General features: G+C 37.9%; 1 protein-coding gene across 1 annotated transcript in view; it reads left to right on the forward strand.

The window, feature by feature from the left end:
- The window catches only part of DNAH6 (dynein axonemal heavy chain 6), a 381,781-nt gene that overhangs the window by 164,155 nt on the left and 189,938 nt on the right, over positions 1-27,688 (forward strand). Inside the window, exons 19-29 of the mRNA XM_053587707.1 lie at positions 2,026-2,238; positions 2,916-3,008; positions 4,504-4,623; positions 10,626-10,806; positions 13,160-13,256; positions 15,504-15,723; positions 16,910-17,074; positions 17,159-17,272; positions 20,715-20,840; positions 20,923-21,078; positions 21,344-21,505. Coding sequence (XP_053443682.1) covers positions 2,026-2,238; positions 2,916-3,008; positions 4,504-4,623; positions 10,626-10,806; positions 13,160-13,256; positions 15,504-15,723; positions 16,910-17,074; positions 17,159-17,272; positions 20,715-20,840; positions 20,923-21,078; positions 21,344-21,505 — 1,647 coding nt within the window. The remainder of the gene's footprint in view (positions 1-2,025; positions 2,239-2,915; positions 3,009-4,503; positions 4,624-10,625; positions 10,807-13,159; positions 13,257-15,503; positions 15,724-16,909; positions 17,075-17,158; positions 17,273-20,714; positions 20,841-20,922; positions 21,079-21,343; positions 21,506-27,688) is intronic.

Raw genomic sequence — 27,688 nt, forward strand, 5'->3', positions numbered from 1 at the left:
GACCCTGTCTCTAAAAAATAGCTGGGCATTGTAGTGGGTGCCTGAGGTCCCAACTACGCAGGAGGCTGAGGCAAGAGGATTGCTTGAGCCCAAAAATCTGAGATTGCTGTGAGTTGTGATGCCACAGCACTCTACTGAGAGTGACCAGTGAGACTCTGTCTGGAAAAAAAAAAAGACTTTTCAAGACTTCATTTCCTAGACCTTTTTATTTTTAACATTTTTGTTTGATTTTTAATTTTACTTTCCATCTTTCTGTTGACATTTCCCAACTGATTTTGCATGTTATCTACTTCATTAGATCTTTTAGGATATCAATCATAGCTACTTAAAATTCTCTATTTCTAATATGTATGTCATTTCTGAGTCTGGTTCTGATTATTGTTTTGTCTCTTATGGTTTTTCTTGCCTTTTTACATGCCTTTTAACTTTTTTGTTAAACACTATACATCTTACATAGTACAGTGAATACCAAGGTATAAAATTTTTATACTTAGAAATAAGCATGCCATTCCTTCTACTTGGCTGTTTGCATGACATGTCATGCTCACTCTAGTTAGGAATTGGGCTAGGTTTAAAGTTTGTTGTTACTATGTTTACCCTTCCTGTATCACAGACTTGAAACTTTTCTAGTGATAACTTGTGTTTAGGGTTTTAGCTGGTTTACCAAAGGTTATTTTCAATTTCTGTTTCTGGTGACCTTGCCCTCCCTTTGTTTTGTGTGCAATTAAGAATCTATCCCATGGGCGGCGCCTGTGGCTCAGTGAGCAGGGCGCCGGCCCCATATACCGAGGGTGGCGGGTTCAAACCCGGCCCCGGCCAAACTGCAACCAAAAATAAGCCGGGCGTTGTGGCGGGCGCCTGTAGTCCCAGCTACTTGGGAGGCTGAGGCAGGAGAATCGCCTAAGCCCAGGAGTTGAAGGTTGCTGTGAGCTGTGTGATGCCACGGCACTCTACCGAGGGCAATAAAGTAAAACTCTATGTCTAAAAAAAAAAAAAAAAAAGATCTATCCCATTCATCTTTCCCCTCTGTATTCCACTGTTATTTTTACTCAATACTTGTTATCCTGGTGAGGCAGATGTGGAGGAACATTCCCTCATGTTCTGATTAATCTTCTACCTTACCAAGGCACTGTATTTTTTGTCCTCAGAATTCTAATCTTCATAGGTACTTCTCCCCTTCTCCAGCTATAGTGCTGGGCCTAGCAATTATTTCTGTCTCTCTCCCAGGAGTAGACTTTTTCCATGTTCTATTTCTCCAGTTATATTCAGATACCTTCAAAGACTTATCACCAATGCTGTAGAGTGATAGGATTTGTTGCTTTTTTTCTTACACATCAGGGGTTTTGTTTGATGGGGGAGCTAAGGGATATGGGTTGATTAGAGTTAAGATAGTTAAATAGCTCCAAACTGAAAACAATATAAAAGTCAATCAATGGGAAAATGAACAAACAAATTGTGATATAACCATACAATCACAGGGAATGAAAAAGAAAATACAGATACACTTATCAGTAACCTGCATAAAAAAAAGTTAAGAGTTAAGGTAGTGGCTATTGTTTTCCTATTCTAGCCAGCACCACAAGGGATGCTTTCTTAGGAGTCTTTCCAATCTTCCCTGCCAACACTCCCATATTTGGAGGCCCAAAGACTCTACATTCTCATGTTACCCCACCCTCAGTCTTTAGCAATTTGTTTTTAAAATTCAGCTGAATCTTCTTTTTAACTTATATGTCATCCCAAGGAATCTGCCTCGAGCAAGCAAATTCTCAGTTACTTTTTCTCCCTTTGTAGAAACCTATGGGAATTGGTCTGTCCCCAAATTTTGAGTTATTTATGCTCTGAAAACTCAGTTTTCTGATAGGTTCCAGAAAACTTATTAATTTTGAGTTTGTCCAAATTTCTCTTTATTGTAGAAGTATAAGTTGAGCTCTTCCCAGCTTCCATGTTCACATACTGAAACCAGAAGCCTTAGGTTGCATTTTTAAGACAAAAAATACGGTGCTTCTGAGAGTGTTTGTTTTCCAGCTTCCAGTTATCATGGACTTAAGAAACCCAACTCTAAAGGCCAGACATTGGGCAGCTATTGAACAAACAGTTGATGCTGTCCTGGTGGAGGCTGAAGTCCCGTTGACCTTGGAACGGCTCTCAGAGTTACATGTTTTTAACTTTGCACAAGAAATCCAGGACATATCTGGACAGGCTTCTGGAGAAGCTGCCTTAGAAACACTTCTTAAAAAGGTAAGTATGCAAAATATTACATGCATATATATTCTAAAAATCAGGAAATATAAAGGAAGGGTTTTAGATTCAACATGAAGATCATCAACTTTTGTTTATCTGGATGAATTTTTTAAAATTGCAGCTTTCACCCTCTAATTATCAGTTGTTGCCTTATGTTCATTATTATTGCTACTATCTGTACAAATCTGCTCTTTCTGCTTAGCCTATAATCCCATAGGAACTTGATGGCAAAACATTTTGAAATGTGCATTCTTATATAAAGAACTCATACCAACAAAGATCATTTATAACAAAATACAGTATCTTCCAAACTACCAGAAAAGTCTGTGTTAAATGCTTTAAAAGGCATTTAAGACTTTCCTACATCTGCTTACCCTAAAAATAGATGTACAACTACATTTATGCAGTTGCTTGCAAAAAAAGAAAAATTTTTCTCTTAAAACATAAAATGAAAGGGAAAACAAATTAAGGTATCATAAGTAATTCATATACATTAATAAAATACAATTAAGCAAATCTGTTTCATCTAGTCAAGAAGAATTTAAACATTTTAAGAGCAATAAAAAAGAAAATGGGATAATTATAAACTTTTTACTAATTTTATGCCACATGTATTTCTTAAGTACCTAACCACAAATGAATTAAGATCTCCCAAGGCTTAAATTATCTCTAAGGTGGAAGATTCCTGGAAAACAACTGAATTTGTCATTCTACCTCACCGTGACACCAAAGATGTATTTATCCTGGGCGGCACGGATGACATACAGGTGGGTATCTGGGTTGTTGAAAACTTATAAAGGTCCTAACCACATGGTTAGCTTTCTAACCATAAGCTCCTTTGGGAGCTTATATAAAGTAATGAAATATGAGAATCACTAAATAAAAAAAAATTAATTGGGAAAGCAAGATATAAATATGAATAATTGACATGAAAGTTTGTGTGTAAAATATTTAGCAAAGCAATAAAAATGCCATATATGTATAAGACTTGTAATCGTGTAGTTGATAACTATTGAGGAATTTAGAAGAGCAAAGAGATCAGTTATGGCTGAAGTAATCAGAGAATCCTTCCTAGATCAGCTACAACAAGCTGAAACTTAACAATTAAGTAGGATTTCACCAACATAGAAGAGAATAAAAGGCATTTCAAGCTGTTTTTAAAAGGCAAAGAAACATGAATGAGCATTTCATGTTTGTAGCACACTGAGAAGCTAAATTCACTTCAGTTTAATAAGATTAAAAGTAGGTGCTCTATCATCCACTAAGACGATAAATCTAACCCATGTGTTTGGAATATTCTTAAAGCACATTGGTTTAGCAAAAGGAGATGGGTCATATAGCCCAACTTAAATGGCAAAGTCCTATAAAGTAAGGTGTACTCAAGCCAGAATTGGAGATAACATGCCCCTGCCAGGGGTCGAGTGGGAGAGTAAGACCAGCCATCAGTCTACCAGCGGATAAGAGAGCAGACCCAAGAAAAGGCCAGGCAGTCTAAAGCCAAGTGCTGCCAGGTAATGGAGTTTCAGCTCTCAAGAAGTTTATAATTGAAACAAACCATTAAATCCCTCAGATTAATGTTTATTTTTTAATTCACATGTTCTGTGTGGGATGCTGTTGTATGAGGGGCAGAGAGAGGAGAGTAGGTGGAGGGAAAACTGGCTATACCATTCAGGACTTGATACTAATGAATTCATTATTTTGCTTCACCATGACTCCAAAGATGTATTTATTCTGGGTGGCACAGATGGCATACAGGTGGGTAACTGTGTTGCTAAAAACTTATGGCAAACATCCTATCTACACCTTGTCCTCAGTCTTCCTTGGGAGATAACAATGAGTTCAATTTATTCTTCCTTAAGATTAAGTAAGAGAAGACAGCCAATTTTCACTAGCACAGGGTATTTTGAGAAGTGAAGGCCTGTCTGGGTGACCAAATTGTGTAAAGAATGTACCAATTACCCAACAGGTAGAGTAAGAGTGAAGAGATAAACAAAAACTTGTGCCATTAACAGTTATAGGAATGGCAGAGATTTGTCATTCAGAAGTCCCTGGGTGATGTTTGAAAGAATACCAAAGTGGATTGTAAGCCACAATGTTGATAATAAGTAGGGGAAAATGATAAGTAGGAAAGAGTCGGTGGGGCTAAGCTACTATATTCATTCAAAGAGTCCTTTAGATGGACTCTTGGGATTAAATATCTGAAATATTATTAGAAGCACAAATAAATAGCACTGCATATATTTTCTTCCCCTTTCTTTAAAGGTTCTTCTTGATGATAGCACCATCAATGTTGCAACCATTGCCTCATCCCGTTATGTTGGCCCACTGAAAACTAGAGTGGATGAGTGGCAAAAACAACTTGCCCTATTTAATCAAACACTGGTGAGTAAGGGCAATTTCAATTCATGAACTTGGAGAATTAGAAAGTAACAGTGGCCTTAGACACAATTTGTTCCATCACTTAAGTATTACATGGTTCAAAAATGTAACATTTCATTGGTAATATGTTACGATGATTAGAATGTAAGGGAAGTACACATATATTGAGTGCTTCTTTATGTAGCTATACAGTTGAATGTTATTACCATCACCCTTGTGCAAGCATGCCTCAAAAATATTGCAGGTTTGGTTCCAGACCATCATACTACAGTGATTATTGCAATAAATGGAACTACATAAATGTTTTGGTTTCCCAGTGAATCGAAAAGTTATGTTTATACTATGTTGTAGCTTATTATGTATACAAAAACATTATGCCAAAAAAAAAACAATGTGGTAGGGCCAAAATGGTAGACTAGAAGAAGCCTGCACAATAACGTTCTTGCAGAGAGAATCATTTAAGCATTCCACATTATGTATCAAATCATCACATTGTACTCCATAAATGTATACAGTTATGATTTAATAAAAATTAAATTAAAAGTAAATAAATAAAAATAAAAATTACAATACCTAAAAAAATAAAAACAAAACAGTGAATATTCACCTTTGTGTCAATTGAGCAAGGGCACCTGGAATCCATGAAGAGAAGGTGGGAGGGTAGTGAAGAAGAGAGAAGTGCATGACCTGCTTAGCAGGACCCCATATGTGGGGAAGGAACAGGGAAGAGAACCCCAGGCTCCATTCTTCCCCTGAAGATACTGTGCTCAGAGGACCAGGAGGGCCCTTCCACCTCAGCAGGCCTTCTCTCTGTATCAGGCCTCTCTGATACAGAGACCCAACTGGAGGCTAGGCAAATGACTTGTTAGCCTTGGGCACTGCCACTGGTGCCAGTGTGACATCCCAAACTCAGAATGCTACTCCTGCCCAGATCTGTTACTGCTGCCTCCCCTTTGCTGGGCAGAAAGAGAAAAGGCAGTCCCAGCACTTGTGCATACCCATGAGCACGTGACATGCACCCCCATTTCCACTGCCACTGCTGAGGGAACTGGGCAGAGCAGGAGATTACAACCCGATGTCCATTTCTGTGGCCTGAGTGATCCTGCTCAACCCAATAGCCTGTGAGACCTGGGAGGAGCATGCACTCATACCCCAGGTGTCCACCACCCACTGTGGAGCAGCTGTGCAGCTACCCACTGCCACCACTGTCTGGGAGATACCGAGTATGTAGAGAGCCAGTTCAGCCACTGCCTGTGGACCTAGGGAAACTGCACATATCAGACCCACGCCATCCCAAACAGGTGCTCTATGGGTACCCTGTCCCACCCACACTGGCAGTACTGCAGGAACACCGTACCTTGTGACCTGCTCCATCTCATGCAGGTGACCTGTCCTGTGGGCCTACTCTGCCCCCTCAGGCCCACTCTGCCACATGCCTGCACCACAACCTATGGCCTGCTCTAGACCAGGGGCCCATTCTGCCTCACAAGCCTGCTACATCCCACAGACCCACTATACCCTGCACATTTGTTAGACCCTGTATGTATGCCCTAAATTTTTTGAAATTAAAAAATCAAATACAATAAATAAATAAATATAAAATGTAAACAGTGGTAATCACCAAGAGGTGATAATGTGATGTTTTAATTTTTTATATTTTATTTGGTGATTTTTCTATTAAATCATAATCCACATTAAGAAACATAAAAGTTGTAATATAAAATTGAGAAAAAAATGCTGTTGTGTTTATTAGGCTGTAGAGCACAGTGGCAAATATTTGTTTGACTTAAAATTCAAATCATGGCAGCAGTGTAAAGTCTCTGTGATTAATTAGCAAGTCCTCTTGATCATGCTACTCTCAATAAAAATTTTTTCATAAATAACTAAAAAATTGCATACCTTAATTTAAAAATACTTTATTGCTAAAAGATGCTAACAATCACTCAAGCCTTCAGTAAGTCATAATCTTTTTTTTTTTTTTTTTTTTGGCAGTTTTTTTGTCTGGGGCCGGGTTTGAACCCACCACCTCCAGTTTATGGGGCTGGCGCCCTACTCCTTTGAGCCACAGGCATCAGCCATGAGTCATAATCTTTTTGCTACTGGAGGGTCTTGCCTGGGTGTTAATGGCTGCTGACTGATCAGGGTGATGGTTGCTGCAAGTTGGGGTAGCTGTAGCAATTTTTTAATGTAAAATAGCAATGAAGTTTGCTGCATTAATTGACTCTTCCTTTCACAAAAGATTTCTCTGTAGCACGCAATGTTGTCTGATAACATTTTACCATAAGCAGAACTTCTTTCAAAATTGGAGTCAATCCACTTAAATCCTGCCATTGCTGTATCAGCTATGTTTATGTAATATTCTAAGTCCTTTGTTGTCATATCAACAATGTACAGAACATCTTCACAAGTAGCAGAGAAAGCAACTGCTTTCTTTGCTTATCCAGAGAAAGCAACTGCTCAAGTTTTATCATAAAACTGTAGCAATTCAGTCACTTCTTCAGGTTCCATTTCTAATTCTAGCTCTCTTGCTATTTCCACCATCTCCAGTTAATTCTTCCACTGAAGTCTTGAACCCCTTAAACTCATCCAGAAGGGATGGAATTAACTTCCTTTCTTTTTTTTTTTTTTTTTTTTTTTTGTGCCCTGTATAGAGTACTGTGGAGTCATAGCTCACAGCAACCTCAAACTCTTAGGCTGAAGCAATCCCCTGGCTTCAGCCTCCCAAGTAGCTGGGACTATAGTTGCGGAAACACCCAGCTGGTTTTTCTACTTTTAGTAGAAACAGGGTTAAGAACAGTAGAGACTCCTGTTAATATTCATATTTTTTACCTCTTCCTATGAATTACAAATGTTCTTAATGGTATCTAAAATGGTGAATCCTTTCCAGAAAGTTTTCAATTCACTTTGCCCAGATCCATCAGGGGAATAACTGTCTATGACAAGTAGAACCTAACAAAATCTATGTCTTAAATAATAAGACTTTAAAGTCAAAACCACTCTTTGATCCATTGGCTAAAGAACAGAGATATTGTGTTAGCAGGCATGAAATCAATATTAATCTCCTCATACATCTCCATCAGAGCTCCTGGGTGATTAGGTACTCTAATATTTTGAAAAGAATTTTTTTTTCTGAGAAGAAGATCTCAATGGTGAGTTTAAAATATTTAATAAATCATGATGTAAACAGATGTGCTGACATCCAGGCTTTATTTTTCTTTTAGAGACAGAGCAGATTTAGCATAATTTCTTAAGGGTCCTAGGATTTTTTTGAATGGTAAATGAGCACTGGCTTTAACGCAAAGTCACCAGCTGCATTTGCCCCTAACAAGAGCCAGCCAGTCCTTGAAGTTTTGAATCAGGCTTTGACTCCTCCTCTCTAGCTATGAAAGTCCTAGATGGCATCTTCTTCTGATAAAAGACTATCTGATCTATATTGAAAATCATTTATTAAGTGTAGCCACCTTCGTCAATAATCTTAGCCAGATCTTCCAGATAAGATGATGCAGCTTGCTGCTTCCTCAGCTCTTGCTACTTTACCTTGTACTTTTATGTTATGGAGACGACTTCTTTCTTCCAACTTCATGAGCCAAAATGTACTAGTTTCCATCTTTCCTTCTGAAGTTTCCTCACCTCTCTCAGCCTTCCCAGGATTGAAGAGCATCTGGGGGTCTTGCTCTGGATTAGGCTTTGGTTTAAGTGGCTGGTTTGATCTTCTATCTAGACCACTCAAACTTTCTCCATGTGAGTAACAGGCTGTTTTTCTTTCTAATTATTCATGTGTTCACTGGATTAGCACTTTTACTTTACTTCAGAAATTTTCTTTTTATTCACAACTTGGCTAACTGGCTCAAGAATTCTATCTTCCAGCCTAACTCAGCTTTCAATATGCCTTTCTCACTAATCTTAATCATTCCCACAACTCTTCCTTTCACTTGAACATATAGAAGTCATTGTTGGTTACTACTTGGCCTAATTTCAAGATTGTTGTGTCTCAGGAAATAGGAAGACCTGGGAAGAGGCAGAGAGACAGTAGAACAACTGCTCAGTGGAGCAGTTAGAACGCACACATTCATCAATTGTTTGCTGTCTTCTATGGGCACCATTTGTCATGCCTCAAAACAATTGCAAATAGTAACATCAAAGCCTACTGATAAAAGATCATCATAATGAACATAATAATCAAAAATTTTGAAATATTTGAAGACATAAATTAAGCACCTACTGTTGGAAAATGGTGCCCATAGACTTGTTCAATATAAAGTTGCCACAAGCCTTTGATTTGTAAAAAACACAATATCTGCAAAGCTCAATAAAGCAAATCATGATAAAATGAGGTAAGCCTATTTTATTATTTTGCAGTGAAATGAATTTAAATAATATGCATTTATCATCCCAGTTTATGTGGGTCAATAGTTTAAGGTCTCATGAGGCTACAATCAAGATAGCAATCAGACTGTGTTCTCATCAGAGGTTCGACTGGGAAAGAATCTGCTTCCACGCTCACTCAAGTTGTTGGCAGCTATTTTCTCACAACTTTAGAATGGACTAAGGGATTCAGTTTCTTGCTGTCTTTCAGCTGGAAGCCCTCCTCAGCTCCTAGATGTTGCCCACAGATTTTTTTCTGCCATTGACTTTTCAGGTGACCATTTTCTGCACCAATCTAGCAAGGAAGAAAAAGTCTCCTGGCAAGATGACTTATGTTACAGTCTTATGTAACATAAACGTAATTGTGTACATCCTGTAACCTTTGATAAGTCCTAGGTGTCCACACTGAAGGAGAGAGGATCACACATGTTGGGAGCCATCTTAAGAGTCTTTCCTTACTGGAAGGACATTCACTGTTGCTTGAGGTCACTTTGGAATCCTTCCTTGTGGTACCCATCTTTTTATTTCACATAGTAGTCTACCTTAGATGATTCTGCAGTAAAACAAAGAACCCACTTACACTGATCTCACTTTGTTCCAATCCAGTCTCTTTCCTGGATTTCAGATTTTTAGCTTAACTTAATATGTTTAGGTTTCTATATATTCTAATATGAAACATTATTTGTGAAATAACAAAGGCAGTAAATGGGGAAAGATGACCTGTGGCCACTTTGATTCAAAGAGAATTCTTTCACAAAGCCACATGAACACCACATTGTCTGCCCCCTATTCGGCTCTCTGGACTGATGACTGAGCCTTGGGAAGGGAGGGACCTTAGTCAAAGTAAAATGGCATATTTTCATAGAAGGTCCGTAAAGGAAGCCTGTTCTGATTAGTGGGGACCCTCAAGAAAATTAATTGTATAGAAACTGTGAGACCTAAAATAAACCAAGAAGTGGTTGAGACATTAAGGCTTAGACATAATTCCCAAATCTAGAGTGAGAAGCAAGGCTCTCTTTCATGAATCTTGGGTCCACATTTGCAGTGGCCGGAGGCATAGAGAAAAGGTAAGGTATGTGGACTTTAATTTCTGACCCAGCATTTCTGATTTCTTCTACTAAAGTGATTGTCTCTAAAAGGAGGCAGTGCGTGATTTTTCTTCTTTCCAGTATTCGCTATTTATCATACATTCTGTCATGAGTAGCTTTAAAAAAACAAAGGTGAGGGAAGAATGTAGACATATTTGAGACAAATGAAGGCAATTTTTTTAATTATAACATTATATATATTTAGGAATAGTCAATAAACTTACCACCTCCCCAACTCTTCAGATTTCTTGAAGTAAGCATCTTGCCACCCCCTAGGATATCTCCTGAGGATATTTTTTTAATGGTTTCTCTGAATCCATTCTGGTTACCACTAGACTAGACTCATTATAACTCCATTCAGACAGTGGGATGAAGTCAGACAGAGGTGAGTCTTAAACTCTTCAAGGAATTTAATTTCAAATGGCCTGTGAGGAGTTATTATATAGCCCTTAAGGAAAAAGATAGTAATCCCTGATGTAATGATTTCTTTATGCAACCATATGTTTTTAATTTAGAAGTTAAAATTTGATAACGTCCAATTTTTTCTCCTAGGAAGAGTGGCTGACCTGCCAGAGAAACTGGCTCTACCTAGAAAGTATTTTTAATGCTCCAGATATTCAGAGGCAATTGCCTGCTGAGGCCAAGATGTTCCTGCAGGTAGATAAGTCTTGGAAAGAAATTATGAGAAAGGTGAACCGACTGCCTAATGCTCTTCGAGCTGCTACTCAACCAGGTATGAAACAAAATTTTAAAAACCAAACAGACAAAAAGGCTTTGCAATCATCTAAAATGATTTTCATCCATGAGAATCTACCAACATGTGGTACATTCAACCTTTGATTTCTACTAGACATTGAGGACTAGGAATATTTGCACTTGACATTTGCTAAGCAAATGTGAATAGAACATTGTACTTTTATTATTATTAACATCTCTCTGCTTAGTTTGCAGCTTTGGAACACGAGAATCTGCTTATTTTGCTGATTTTATGTTTTGAGGATGTTGCCACAGGGTAGCAGTGATGTTTTCATCTGAAAATTTTGAAACAGAACATACATTTGCATTCGGTTGACCTGTTCTGTTAAAGCTCCTCCACAGTTATAATCACAAAAATTTCCACACATTATTTTTAATCATTCATTAAATAAAAATAAAAAGTTTTACCACTTAGTGCAGTTCTCTAGCCTCAAGGTTGAAGTGTGTTTTAATAAGCTCTATTTCTATGGATGCGGAATCAAAATCTTTCTCAGCACATGTACTTATACATGGCTATTGAACTTTATGTTTTGTATCAAAGCCTTGGTAATCCCACTGTTGTTCAGTAAATGGTAGCACACAGCTTGTCCTGGTCAGTGTCCCCGGGTAGCTTCCTTGCTAAACATAGGCAGCTTGCTTGGCTGTGCTCTTGGCCACAAACTCTTACATAAGACAGAAACAGAAAAGAAAAACTACATGGAATGACAGACTCTTTGGGGCTTTTAGAGGTTGCCATGTATCTTGGCTCAGGGCCATCTTGTAGTCAGCAATCACGTCAGGCCATCCTCTGCCTCTGTCATCATCTCTCCTCCCAAGCTTCTGACTCTCCTGCCTTCTTCTTACATTGGGTCCACAAGATGATCCAGGATAATCTCTCCATCCCATGAACCTCAGCTTAGTCACATCTGCAGAGTTCCTTTTCCATGCATACTAACATATTTGCAGGTTGGGGGTTAGGACCTGGATGTCTCTGAGGGGCCGTTATTCTGCCTACTATAACCACTTAAACGTCACATTCAAAATATTTGCTGTAGAAATATTATTTAATAATACATTTTATTATTACAGAGAGCTATCTCAGTCTCTACTAGACTTGTTATAAAATATAAATTTTTTTTTAAAAAAATACATCCGTTGTAAGGATTTCATAAAAGAAGTATAGACCTACATATATCATTTCAGGCAATGATAAAGCTATGAAGAAAAATAAAGGCACTAAAGAGTGGCTTTCTGGCTCAGCACCCATAGCACAGTGGTTACAGCATCAGCCACATACACCAAGGCTGGCAGGTTTGAACCCAGCCCGGGGCCAGCTAAACAACAATGACAACTGCAACAAAAAAATATCTGGGCATTGTGGTGGGTGCCTGTAGTCCTAGCTACCTGGGAGTCTGAGGCAAGAGAATCACTCAGGCCCAGGAGTTTGAGGTTGCTATGAGCTGTGATGCCACGGCACTCTACCAAGGGCAACATAGTAAGACTCTGTCTCCAAAAAAAAAAGAAAAGAGTGGCACTTTGTGTGTGTGTGAGAGACAGAGGGCTTTTTTGATAAAGTGGCTTTTGAGCAGAAATCCTCAGGAATGAAAGAGTGAGACACATATGTGATCTAAGGAAGAAGTGTTAAAGGCAGAGAAAAGAACAAAGGCCAGGGTCCCAGGGGGAGAACACGCTTCCCAGACTCAACTGTTAGCAAGGAAGCTGATGTGGGCTAGAGTGGAAACAAGTAAGGAAAAGGGTTTAGGAGATGAGGCCAAAGAGGTGAGTGTGTTTGGATTGGGAGACTGGGCATCAGATTGGGTCACTGATTACTCAGAGTGGAGAGCATGGTAAAGACTTTGGATTTGATTCTTGGGCACACAAGGAAACCAGCTACTATGATAAGCACCAAAACTATAAGGATACATGAGATACAGATCTTGCTCCTTAAGGAGCTATAGTTTAGTGATGATCCTACTACCACAATTTTGACATTTAAATATAGCAGAAAACACAAAAGACATGAGTAAGAAAGTGGTAGAGGATAGGTAGGGTATAAAGACTGGCTTTGTTTGGAGGTTTAAAGTGAAGGCAATACTTGTCTTTGGTTTATGACTCTTAGCCCTCCACACATGGTAAAAGTTAAAATCAATATTAAAATTAATGTTATTTTAAGAACAAAAGTTAAAATTCTTATCCAATCCTCCTAATATTAATTTATTAGATCGCTCCTTTGACAAATAATACCAAAGCTTTTATAATACCAAAAATGTTAATAGCCTATTTAACTTCTATTTAAAATTTTATTCTCCATTTATTTTAACATACCAATACATTTTTATTTAAACAAACAGGGCTTCTGGAGACTTTTCAAAACAATAATGCATTACTTGATCAAATTCAGAAGTGTCTTGAGGCATATTTAGAATCAAAACGAGTTATCTTTCCAAGGTAAGTTTATAAAGCAACCTAAGATGTCTTTTAGTACCTGTAACCCCAGACATCAGGGAACCAGAGAGGGAAACAAGGAAGATCTACAATGATAAAATTCCAGCTAGTATCTTGATCGGGAAGTGTAAGTCTCAAAGATAAAGATAAAATATTTAGTGAAGTTTTAAGTGGATAAATACACAAGGTGCCAAAAAGATTCTTGATGACAGTATTGTTTTACTGTTTTGCTGTTGAATGAGTGTGCTGTGTGCACGTGAACATGTGTATGTGTCTACAGATGTGTATGTGAAAAGTTAGAACTGTGTTGCCTGAGCAGTTTTCTTTAGGTTAATTAGTGGGGATATTCGTCAGCTCTCCAATATGCCTAGGCTTGAGGAAAGTGATGCACTCTGCTTCATGGGTGTAGGGAGAGCTCTTAACACATTTCTGAACAAAAAAAGGTCTTCCTATTGCTAGCCTCTCCATCTTTAACACTTTGGTATTCTCAAATGACTGAGAGCCCTAGAAATAGTTACACTGTCACATCTGGTTACGTTACTTGGGCAAGGTTTGGTCAAGAACACGGAAGTCACTCTAGGTATTTAGGGCAAGAGTTTCATACAGGGAATTAGAGGTATTCACAGGTGCTCAAGGCAGAAGTGAATAAATGAGATTCACTCTGAGGAAATATTGAAGTGCAGGCAGAGATCTCAGGGAAGCATCACTTAAGTCTCAGCTCCCTATAACAAGAAAGGGAGTGATTGTCAGGAGAAATCAAGGACAAAGCCGTACTCCCTTCAGTCCACCCTTACTTACATGGAAAAATAATGGCTTTTTCTTGCCTTCCACCATCTCAGTCACAGAAAAGCATCCCATGGGCAGAATCTAATCTGAAATTTACTGGAAAGAGATTCTAAGAAATGTCCCTGTGTGCTGTAGGAGACTGCTAAGTTGACAACTAACAATCTAGGACATTTACTAAATGCTGGTTTGTACACTTAGTCCTTCAAAGCATAAGAGGGTTAGGAGGGGAGAGAACAGTAGAAAGGACTCTCAATGATTTGGAAAAAGTTTGAAAAGCACTATCTTAAACCTAAATTGTTAATTGCTCTAACCTGTAGAATGAACTAGGATAGTCATCTGGGATAATAAATCAAATTCCTTTCAAGTGATTTAGAGAGGTTAAACACAATACAGAAACTATATTACATGAATACTAGCATTTAGAATAATATTTTTAGTTATATAGAGCAAGGATGAATAATTTTTTTTTTTTTTGCAGTTTTTTTGGCCAGAGCTGGGTTTGAACCCTCCACCTCCGGCATATGGGGCCAGCACTCTACCCCTTTGAGCCACAGGAGCCACCCTGAATAATTTTTTTTATAAAAGCCCACATAGATAACACCTGTAGGCATACAGTCCCTGCTACGGCTACACAGCTCAGCCATTATAGCACAAAGGGAGCCATAGACAATATATCTGCATGGCTGTGTGAAAAGTAGGTGGCAGACCGGATTTGGGCTGTAATTTACCAGCCTCTGATCTACAGCAAAATAGATCAATTTACAGTTTCCTTTACTATCTTGCTAAAAATGATGTGGAAATATATTCAAAATGCTGTATTTCTAAATAGGTATGGTCTCTTATAGTTGGAGATGGTTGTGCTAACAAAATTGTATTCCTTTCTGCCACTTTTCACAATAGCACATGCTGCAGGGACTAGCATGTATCTTTGCGTTAATTGAATGGCCCAGTGTATTCTCACAGAACCACACAAGGTTCTCTTACAACCACCACCCATTCATCTATTATCTGTCCAACAATGTGTTGAATACCAGATGTGTATGAGGTACCAAGCTAGGTTCTAGGAAAAACAAATAAGATATCTTCACTTTAGGGGCCCAAAGTCAAAGAAGATAGATAAATTAGTATTATAGCAAGAGCTAGAATTTTTACAATGTTTATGAAAAACAAATCTATCTTTTATACACTAAACATTAATTCTAGTTAAAGAACAATTTAAAATTACCATAGTAAATGCAATAACAGAGATTTCTCTTTTTGGAAACAGAGTAGAGATACATCATCACTAATCTTACAGCAGTGTACTCTGAAACATGTGACCTCCCCAGAAACCAGGGCCAATCTGATTGGAAGTCCAAGAAATCAGTGGTTAGGAAAGAGATGTTAGTTAAGGATTTATTTTTTATGTCTATCTAAGGCTTTACTTCAATTTCAAGTTATATTTAAGAATGTTCTTTAATCCAGATTTTACTTCTTGTCAAATGATGAACTTCTGGAGATTTTGGCTCAGACACGAAATCCGCAGGCTGTACAGCCCCATTTAAGGAAATGCTTCGACTCCATTTCAAAGCTCGAATTTGCTCTCATGCCTCCTACTGAAGGAAAAATTCCTGGTATTGATGGAGAGCCAGAAAGGGTTTATACTAATGATATTTTAGCAATGCTGTCACCAGAGGGAGAAAGGGTAGGTTCCTTTCGTTTATAATTCTTAAGTGAAAAATGTTGTTACTTTTGTAGAGTTGAGGGTAGAGGTCTATTTATTCTCACTCTAAACATAGCAGGTACTCTGCTGGCTCCAAGTTTTCCAAGACAAAATTCTTGCCCTCAAAGAGCTCAACAGCAAGTAGAAAACTAGTCAAACAATTAAAAATTACCCCAGTAAATGCAATAACATGTATTCTATTCTTGGGAACAGAGTAGAGAAAACTGGAACTATGAGGCATGGTAAAGAGCACCAGTTCTACTGCCAGACCACCTGGGTTCTAATAGTAGTTCCTGACTGATGGAATGGTGAAGATGTTCAGGAATTGCTATGTGTAATTTAGAGCAGTATGCAGTAAGCACTATGTAAGTGTTAGATATTGGTGGCAGCACCTCCAGGACACCAGACAGTGCCTAGCACATGGGGAACACCCAGAGAGTGAATGCATCAGCACATTGTGAAGAACCACATGACTTCACAGAGAAGGGCCACACTTGTACTCTCTCTGTCACACACACACACACACACACACACACACACACAGAATTAAGAGTGATGGAGAGGAGTATCTGGCAAGTGGGTGTGGAAGAATGGAGCATTCCAGACAGAGTAGCTGCAGAAAAATACCAAGGAAATGGGTCCAGTTAGAGCACAATGGTGGACCTATGAGAGTTTCAGAAACCCATAAACATTTTCTTTGTCCTGAATTGATCCTCTTGCAAAAGAAGGATCATTACTGATACAAAAGAAGAGAAAAGGAAGAACCAATGACAGAATCTTGGGAAAATACAAAATTTAAAGGCAGAGTAGAAGAAGAACTGATGAAGAAGACCCAAACACATAGGGCAGTCAAGCCACTGGAAGTCCAAAAAAGAAATATGGGGAGGACTAAAAAGTGTCAGTTGAACTTTTCAGTTGGGAAAACATGTGTAACCTTAATGAAAACAGATTTAGAGAAATGGTTGGGACAAAAATCAGATGGCAATGAGCAGCAAAATGAAAATAAGTGAAGAAATTCATGCAGGGCATGTAAACCCCTCTCTGGGGGAGCTGGTGCCAAGGGGAGCTGTAAAATAAAGCAGTAAGTGGGGGAGCTATCACATAGCTCTGGGGTTCTGCTATGGAAATACAGAAGTACAGCTTTGTCGTTGCTCTGATTACCTTGTAGGTTGGCTTAGGAAAAGGCCTCAAGGCTCGAGGCAATGTGGAGGAATGGCTTGGTAAAGTGGAAGAAGCCATGTTCACGTCTCTGCGTCGCTTGTGCAAAGCTGCCATCGCTGACTATCACGGGAAACAGAGGACAGAATGGGTGATTGCTGGTCACCCTTCTCAAGTAATTCACACTTGTTAAATTCCTATCTCAGAATCCTTTTTCGGTGAGATGCATTACATGCTCAAGAAAGATGTTTTCTTGCAGGTTATCCTGACCATTTCCCAAATTATGTGGTGCCGGGATTTGACTGAATGTCTGGAAACAGAAAACAGTAACCATATAGAGGCCCTGGAGGCTTTTGAAAGAGTAAATTTTGAGGTATGATCTTTAACAGAGTTACGTTGAACATATTGCTGTGCAGATGGTCTCAGTGGTTTTTATTAGCATGGTCAACACAAATTCACTTTATTTCAGAAATTCTAATGCTCTGAGAAAAGCTTTGGGTTCCTTATTAAAACTGTTTGTATTCAGGATGGCACCTGTGGCTCAAAGGAGTAGGGCACTGGCCCCATATACTGGAGGTGGTGGGTTCAAACCCAGCTCTAGCCAAAAACTGCAAAAAAAAAAAAGTTTGTATTCAACTTTTCTTTTTTTTTTTATGGTAGATTAGTATGAAAAAGGTTTATTTCTAAAAACCAATGACAAGAATGATAACCCAAAGTCTCAGTGAAGATCGTTGATTTTTAAAGATGCCTTTTAGAAGGGAGGGGTAAGAGAGTGGAAAGCATATATGGAGCAAGTGGTTGCTAGAGGTGATGTGTGAGTGGGTGGAAACACATTGAAATGAAGATTAATCTGAGAGATGGGTCTCATGCTTCAAATGACCTTAGGACAGGTCTATTCATATGCAATAAGTCAGTAGCCTTTTCTGATAGTAAATCAGGTTACTTGGGTTTTATAGAGGAGAGACCAGTGCTTTCTGATCAACAATGGTCTTTTAACTTAAAATATACCAAGGAATCGTATTTGGGGGTGAAATTTCCTTAAGCGCCTTCATTGACGTTCATAGCGTTTCTCTCCAGAATGAATTATTTTATGTACAGCAAGGTTTGAGTACTGGTTAAAGGCTTTCCCACATTCTTCATATTTGTAGGGTTTCTCTCCAGAATGAATTCTTTTATGTGTAGAAAGATTCGAATACTGGTTAAAGCCTTTGCCACATTGTTGACAGTTGTAGGGTTTCTCTAGAGAATGAATTCTTTTATGTACAGAATTGTATTCAACTTTTCTTAGGGACACTATATTGGTGATTGTGTCATATTTACATAAATATTTGTAAAAAAAGAGAAAAAACAATTCAGGAAGAAACTATCAGGGTTATATGATTTGCAACTTTTTTTTTTTTTTGAGACAGTATCACTATGTCACCCTCAGTAGAGTGCTGTGGCATCACAGCTGACAGCAACCTCAAACTCTTGGACTTAAGCGATTCTTTTGCCTCAGCTTCCAAGTAGCTGGAACTACAGAGGTGCCTGCTACAACACTCGGCTATTTTTTTGATGCAGTTGTTTAGCTGGCCTGGGCTGCGTTCGAACCCACCATCCTCAGTGCATGCGGCTGGCGCCGTAACCACTGTGCTACAGGCACCCAGGCAGTTTGCAACTTTTAAAAAGAAATTATGTACTAGGGCCTGGATACCTCTCATGGAAGTTTATTCAAACCCAGAAAAACCTCCAGATTTGTGCCATTTCTATTTCTAGGTTCAAGATATAATTTTCTGCTATTTTATAGCAGGCTGTTATTAATAAAACAATAAATAATTGAATCTAAATACCATTCTACAAGAATGTTTTTGCTATAGCTGGGAAATGCAGTTTTACAGCTAAGCCTAATCTATCCTCTTAACAAATCTTTAGTGAATAATACAGTATTGTTAACAGTAGGCACAATATCATACAGTAGATCTCTAGAACCTATTTATCTTGTATAACTGAACCTTTATACCTATTAAATAGCAACTTCCCATTTCTCCCTCTCTTCTTCCCTGATAATAACCAGTTTACTCTGTGTCTATGAGTTTGACTGGTTTAGATGCCTCGTTTAAGTAGAATCATGCAATATTTTCTGTGACCGGCTCATTTTACTTAGCTTAATGTCTCCAGGCTTACTCCAATCCTACATGTGATAGGATTTCTTTTTTTAAAGCTGAATAATATTCTATTGTATGTAAATACTATATTTTCTTTATCCATTCATCCTTTGATGGACATTTATTTTTCACATCTTGACTATTAATAATGCTTCACTGAACACAAGAGTGTAGATAATCTGCTTTTGATCTTGATTCCAGTTCTTTTGGATATGTGCCTAGAGGGGAATTTGCAGATTATATGTTAATTCCATCTTTAAACAGCATACTGTTTTCCATAATGGCTGTACCAGTTTTCCATTCCCACCTACAGTGCACAAAAGTTCTATTTCATCAACATCCCTGCCAACACTTGTTGGTTTTTGTTTTTTTAATAACAATCATCTTAACAAGTGTGAGTGACATGTCATTATACTTTTGATCTGCATTTCCTGGATAATAAGTGTTATTAAGCACCTTTTTATATATCTGTTCCCCATCTGTATGTCTTCTTTGGAGAATGTTATTCAAGTCTTTTATCCATTTTTAATCAGATTAGTTAGTTTTTGCTGTTGAGTTGTAGGAGAAATTCGATTAAGATTTAAATATAAAGCCTGAAACTATAGAACTACTGGAAGAAAACATAAGTAAAACTCTTCATGACATTGCCCTTGGCCTTGATTTCTTGGAAATAACACTAAAACCACAAGCAACAAAGCCAAAAATAGACAAACGGATTGCATCAAACTAAAAAGCTTCTGTTTCAAAGGAAACAATCAGCAAAAGGAGGGCAACCTAGGGGGTGGGGGGAAAATACTTGCAAACTACGTATCTGATAAGGACCTATGCCTACTCTTTAACTCTAAATTTAATTGTACTTCCAAGTAATATTTCATTTTTAAAGATTCATCCTGAAAACAGAAAAAGGACAATGTAACCTAGCTTATTGTACCCTCAATGAATCCCTAACAATAAAAAAAAAAGAAAAAACAGAAAAAGGAGGGGAAAAGTTTCTTTAAATAAAACATTATCATGAAATTCATCAAAGGAATTTCATCTCCAGAGCCCCAGAAAAGAGAAATGATTCCCAAAGGAAATTCCATCAATTTCTGTGTAAAGGTGGTTCCTGATCTGGGTTGGCCTAAGTGAAATTTTAGCATAGTGGTACAAGGTCATCAGAGGCACTGCTCTTCTTTGAAAAAGATTTAATAATTTAGAGAAAAATAAGAAGCTAAATCTTGCCAAAAATGTTTTCATTTCATTAGTCATTGGCTTGGGTAAGACAATCAAGTTTTCTTATTACCAATGGAAAAACTACCCCTGAAAACAAGAAGTATCCCCTTTAAACACATTTAATTTTCAAGGAGAATGGTGTCCTCTACATATGTTATCACATAGTGTTAAAAGGATGAGCTTTCCTTGAAGCAAATGTCCACTCAGATCTCATTTTTGCCACTTCATGACTGTGTGACTGCTGTCGGGTTATCGACACTCTCTGACCTTCAGTGCTTTCAAATGTAACATAGGAGGTAGTGATAGTATATACTTTATAGAAGCTTTATGGAATTAATCAAGTTAAAGTGTCATCCTGTATGGTCACAGAATTATTTAAATTTAGATGAGTTTGGCAAAAATTTAATAGTGAAAAAATACTATATGTTTAACTGTGACAAATTTTTTTTTAATTTGTAGAGATTAAATGCTCTGGCTGCAATAGTTCGAGGCAGTCTTCCTAAATTACACAGAAACATCTTAACTGCATTGATTACTATTGATGTACATGCACGAGACATAGTCACTGAACTTGTTCACTACAAGGTAAATGTTTCATGTAAGCAAAATTTATACCTCTTTCTGAAATTGATGTATCTAACATATGCCTCATTTATATCACCTGTAGGTAGAGGCAGTTGACTCCTTTGACTGGCAGAGACAACTGCGCTATTATTGGGATATAGATCTGGATAACTGTGTGGCTAGAATGGCTCTCTCTCAGTATACTTATGGCTACGAATATTTGGGTGCATGCCCAAGATTGGTTATTACTCCTCTCACAGTAAGTTATTGATCACTTAGGTTACTATTGACGTAAGTGCTTTTTTTAATCAGAATCTCGAAAAGTTTCATTTAGCATTAATTCTTGAATGGATTTGCTATGTAAGATTTGGGTTATTATGTGCATGGATCTTTGAGTATATTTTAATTGCTATAAAACCTTTCATGGAAAATAGTGCCCCTCTTCCAATACAAAGGAAATAACTTATACATTTGTGGCTAGAGTTAGTTCCTTTCAGTGATGACAATTTATTGATTGATTTCAGGATCGCTGCTATCTTTGCCTCATGGGGGCTTTGCAGCTCGACCTGGGGGGTGCACCAGCTGGTCCTGCTGGCACCGGAAAAACAGAGACTACCAAAGATCTAGCAAAAGCTCTGGCCATTCAGTGTGTGGTCTTTAACTGTTCTGATGGCTTGGACTACAAGGTACAGTGTCTGCATCTGAATATTAACATTTATGTGTTAATGTTATGTTAATATTAATGTTATATGTTTTATGTGTCTTTTTCTACTTATAATGTGACATAAAAAAAATGAGAGAATGGGATGATGGCAAGCCAGGGAAAACAGGTAGGACCAAGAATGGTTAAAGTGGAATAAATAGAGCAAGGGAGAAGAGTGAAGACATGATGTCCTTGGTAGTCCAGGTAAGAATCTAGGCCGGGGAAGATATTTATCAAACAGTGAGGAGAAAATAGCAGAGAAACCTAGGAACAAGGGATAAGCTAATAGGAGGAAATGGAGCATTTCAGAGAATTGTGTATTGAAAATTAAAAACATAGGAGGGGAGAATTCAAGGTAAGCTTTTTCAATTCAGTGGTTCTCAAACTTTCTGGTCATGGGACCCCTTAATAGTCTTAAAAATTATTGAGATGTCCAAAGAATTTTTGTTCATATGCGTTATATCTGTTGATATTTACCATGTTAGAAATTCAAAAACAGATATATTTAATATATTTGTTTTAAAATAACAGCAAACCTAGTGTATGTTAACACAAGAATCTTTATAAAAAATAACTTACCAAACAAAAAATTTAGTGATATCGTTTTATACTTTTGAAAATCTCTAATATTTAGCATAATAGAAGATAACCAGAGGTCTGGTATTTCTTTCTACATTTAGTCTGTTAACATATGTTATTTTGGGTAAAGTATTTGAAGAAAATCTAACATCACATAAATAAATACTTTCAAAAGAGAAAGATATTTTAAGAATGTTTTTAGGTAATCATTGATACTCTTCTTTGAAACACACCAAAACCTGACAAGTGGTAATTATTTGCTATGTGAAAACTGAACCCATAACCTTTTCATACTTTGTACTCTCTTAAAAGAATGAGAAAAAGGCAAACAAGACTTTAGTAGGGTGGTCCAGTGACTCATGCCTATATTCCTAGCACTCTGGAAGGCCAAGGTAGATGGATTGGTTGAGCTCAGGAGTTCGAAACCAGCCTGAGCCAGAGCAAGACCTCATCTCTATCTCTAGAAATAGCCAGTGTTATGGTGGGTACCTGTAGTCCCAAACTTGGGAGACTAAGACAAGAGAATCATTTGAGCCCAAGAGTTTGAGGTTGCTGTGAGCTATGACTACACAGCACTCTACTGAGGTTGACAAAGTGAGACATTGTCTCAAAAAAAAAAAAAAACTTTAGCATTGTTAACAAAACGCTTTGTCCTCACAGAACCCCTGAAAGAAACTATTGGATTTGTAAGGATCCTTGTTTGGTTTTAGTTCTTCTGGCAATTGCTATTAAAACATTAAAAACATATATTTATTTCTATATTTTTATTTATTAACTTTGGATGCTATCTGCCAACGCTTTAAATAGGTGAAGATTATTAGACACAAATTAATGTGTCTAATAAAGTTGGATTTTCCGTTCCAACTTCATTTTTACCATGTCAAAGTTTATGAAATTTGCATGCTATTCTGTAATAGTCCTCACTGCTTCATCTGAGGGTTGAATATAAAAAAGTAAACCCTTTACACAGCACTTAAAGTATCAAAATCTATGAAACTGGTGTATGGTGCCCCATGTGCACATTAATGTACACAGCTATGATTTAATAAAAACAAAGTATAAAATAAAAAAATTAAATTTAGTATCAAAGATTATTGATAATGAAATTTAAATGGAATAATTGGACCCACAGAGAAGGATCAATGCATCACAAAATCCCCTGTTGTTCAAAGGAAAATATTTCAAGTATTAGAGTTAATGTATCATTTTTTAGTTTCTTCTTCACTTTTCTTTACTACTTCTACAGCAGTGTTTTTCTAACTATGAATCTCCTGAAGGTCTTATTAAAATACGTATTCTGATCTACAGGACCGAGATAGGGCCTAAAATTTTGCATTTGTAACATCCTCCAAGGTAGTACAGATTGATACTGGTTCACTTAGAGAAGCTAAGTTCTAGAACAGTGGTTTTCAAAGTATGAACGCTGGACTAGCATTAGTAGGACCTGGCAACTTGTTAGAGATGTAAACTGTCAGGCCCCGGCCCAGACCTACTGAATCAGAAACTCCGGGGGTGGAGTCTAGCAACCAGAGGCTTTTGTAAACAAACCTCCAGGAGATTCTCACACACACTCAAGTTTAAGAACCATTATTCTAGAGTATACTCAACTATCACTGTCCTTTGTATCCCAATTTTGCTTCTTTTTCAATTATTATTTTTTGTTGGACTACTTTCTTAAGCAGTTTTTCCCCTATTCAATTCTATGAATAACCAGGACTATCTTTATTTGGTCATCATAATTGATTGGTCATTTGAGAGAAGGTAGTATTATATGTTCAAAAGGATTTTTTCTCATGACTTTGAAGGCCTTACTTCATTGCCTTCTTATATCAATTGTATAAATAAGGCTGATGAGAGCTTACTACATTTTTGGAGGGTTAATAGTATTTTACTTGACCTCTCTGGAAGCTAATAGGTTTTTCTCTTGATTCTTGGCACTGTGAAATTTTACCAGGGTGTGCCTACATGAAACAGTTTTCTGAAAATATAGTATCATACTGTATGCTTTATTCTACAATTTGATTTTTCCACTAAGCGCTTTGTGTAGATTCATACAGGTTCAAATAATTTTTGGGTTCTTACATGTTAGAGTATTTATGGTGAAATAATGTGATGTCTTGGGTTTGCTTTAAAATACTTCAATTTTAAAATGTGGAAGGATATCTCAAAAACAGCAAAATGCTAGTAACTGTTAAGCTGGATGATGTATACCTTCCCTCCTCTCTTGTGTATGTTCGAAATTTTTCAAAATAAGATCTTTTAAAAGTAGAAATCCTCACAAAGTGAAATGGTACAAATAGCTCTAAGAATTTTTTCTAATTATGATGAATTAATTAGTCTCTGAAAATTAAAAAAAGAAAGAAAAAGGCCCTGGCTGCTATCAGCTGAGAGCTGAGCTGGCTCAAACAGGCTATTTGCTTCTTCGTTTGAACACAATTTCACATATCAGCACCGTCAGACTAGGCCACTCTGTACACACTGTGAAAGAAGACAAAAACCACACCATAATCTTGTCTGAGAACCAACACCAATCAACAAGAACTCTATCCAAACCACAAAAATGACCTCACATCTCCCTCTCCTGGCTAATCTGAGCAACTGCCACATCTTTAGTAATGACAGCTTCAGCAGCTGTCCATCAGCCTCCTGGATGAGCGTTATTCTGGTGCCTATCATAGAATTGCCCCTGCTTTCTACTAGCACCTAATTCAGTGTGTTGTGGGTTTAACTGCATCCCCCCAAAATACGTTCAAGGCCTAATGTCTGGTGACTAGACCTGATTTGGGGACAGAGTCTTTACAGATGTAACCTAGTTAATATGAGGTCATATGAAAATTGGATGGGTGCTAATCCAACGGCTGGCATCCTTATAAGAAGAGGGAAATGCAGATATAGACACAGACAGAAGAGGACCACATGAAGACTCAGCAGGCAGAGATCAGAGTGGTGCAGTGCCATCCAAGGAACACCAAGGACCGCCTGCAACCTCTGGAAGCTGTGAAGAGGAAAACAGGAACCCTCTCCCAGAGCCCTCAGAGCAACCATGTCTTTGACAACACCTTTATTTCAGACTTGTAGCCACCAGAACTAAGAAAGAACAAATTTCTGTTGCTTTAAGTTTATGACAATTTGTCACAGCAATCCTAGAAAACTAATGTACAAAGTAAAACCCTACATTAAATCTTCCCCCAAATTCCCTAAACAAGCCCCAAACCTATAACAAGCCCTTCTAATGTCCTTCTACTGAAACAACCCATTGTTTCCTCATGGTTTTCACAATTCCCCACAGTGTCGCCTCACTTGTTGGAGCAAATAATAAACTCAATTGTGTTTGACTGTAGGTGTGTTTCTAGTTAATGTTTGGCTCACAGGTATCAACCTGTCCTTCACGTTTGTTGAAAGCAAAGAATTGGAAACTACCTGATTGATAAGAGTATTTGATACACAGTCATTGTAACCATTTCTTTGTTCAAGATCAGTATTTGAAATTTCTCCTTTGTTTGGCATCCTGGAGGTTTTTGCATCCAGGGGCCATGCACCATAGTAACATTTGGTTTGTATGACAGCAGAGCGGCTAGTGGCATCTACTGAGCCTTTGTGCATGTGGCACGTAACTTAGTGAATAAAGCCGTGTGAGGGCCCCACTCTACTCCTCAGCCAGGCACAAGCTGTACAACCAGGAGTGGCAGCAAAAGAGGACCATTCTAAAGAACCAGCATGGCCGCAGGCATGTTCTCAAGAAGATAAATTTTAGCAGAGACTTTATCAAATATAATGACATGGAATGTTCTTTGTTCCTTTAAAACTGCCCATCCACAAGAATCCCTTGGAAAGTCTTCATGTACCCAGGAAGTGTGCATACCCTGAGTATAAAGACCACCACTCTGCAATATGAAAGAGTTCCTCTGCACTGTTGAATACAAGCTTGGTCTTTAGTCATGTCCATTCTGTCATTCAGTGCATCCAGTTAATTTTTAATTATCTTGGATATATCACTAATAATTTCCAGGGATGGTTTCTGTTTCTTATCTCCGACTAATTCCTTCTTTATTTTAGGAATCCAATTTCCTCTCAAGTCTCTCTGAGAATTCCATTTGAATTTCTTTTTGATTTCTCTTCTGTTCCCTAAATTATCTCCATTTTCTCCCAGGTTGCTCCTTCATTCATTCTCCTCATTTCTTCTCTTTTTTTTGTTGATTTTCCCCAAATATCAGTTTTTCTCCACTTATTGGTTTATAAGTATTATTAGTATGGATGAAAAACTAACTTGATTAGTGTGAACAGTTCGTTTCCCCAAAATGCTCCTTTCTTAAATGAAAGAGCTCTGTGGGGATTTAGGATGTGTGGGCAATAGGCTTCCTTCCCCATAGAGTGTGTGGGCCTGGAACAGCCAGAAAACCAGAAGTCCCCATTAAATGCCAAATAAAAAAGATTTTTCTTCTAAAATAGTACACTCCACTGGGTTTCACTTTTGGATGGAGTGGTCTTTCATTTATTATTTTTGAATCTCAGTGACTTAAGTGGAAGCCTAGAATCATGTTTCTCTCCCTGTCTGATTTTTCTTATCTTCCAAGACTAATTCCTTCTTCCAATATCTCCTAACATTGCCTCAAGGCAGATCTACCCCTTTGTCTATAAGGGAGTCCTTTGTTCTAGCCAAATCAGCACTAAAATCTCAAGATCCGTTGTTTGCTCTACCTAGGCTTAGCAAGAAGGAAGGACAGAAAAAAAAGAGGGACCTATAAACCTGATCGACCTTATCAAACTGTTGATCTTTGACTACTTCCCAAAGATGGCCCACGGGCCTGTATCTGTTTCCCTTGCATGCATATATTGATGTTGTGCATGTATTGATGCTGAGTTTGGTGTTTCTTAGAGGCCTCACTGAAGGGAATTCTTCCCTCATAATTTGGGGCTGCAAGTTTTCCTTCTCAGAGAAGCTGGGCAATCTTTTTCCATGTACTCTCCATCTTTCAGCAATTTTTTTTCCAAAACTTCCTTCCTTCATTTCCCTTGCCAGTACGTTTTTATCGGGCGGGGACAGGTATACACATAAACATAACAGCTTTGTTTTCTTTCTGTTATTTGTGGGAATGAGAGAAGAAGGAGAAGTAGCAGTGTATGCTCCGTCGACCACCTTGAAACAGAGAAACCGTTAGCTCCATTTTTAAAGACATAGACTTTATTAGACATAGACAATATTTGTATGAATGTTTAGCAAGTCCTTAAAGAAATTCTACACTTTTTATCCAATGTACTCAATACTAATGTAAAACCAATATATAAACAACTACACGCCCACATGAAAAACAAACACAAGTATAGTCCTAGTGGAGAGGGGAGAGGAGTAGGGCGAGTGATTGGTGGGATCTCACCTAATGTGCACAATGTGAGGGTGTTCAACACACCCCCTCAGTGAAGGGCTCAACTACAACTTGAACTTTACCTTAGAAATGAAAGCAATGTAACCTAAACATTTGTGCCCTCATAACAATCTGAAATTTAAGAAAAGAAAAGAAATTCTACACTTTAGATGCCACAAGTACATCTTCATTGTCCTCCACCATGAGGGTCCTGCCATAAAAGG

This window comes from Nycticebus coucang, chromosome 4, assembly GCF_027406575.1.
Source record: "Nycticebus coucang isolate mNycCou1 chromosome 4, mNycCou1.pri, whole genome shotgun sequence".
Classification (NCBI taxonomy): domain Eukaryota; kingdom Metazoa; phylum Chordata; class Mammalia; order Primates; family Lorisidae; genus Nycticebus; species Nycticebus coucang.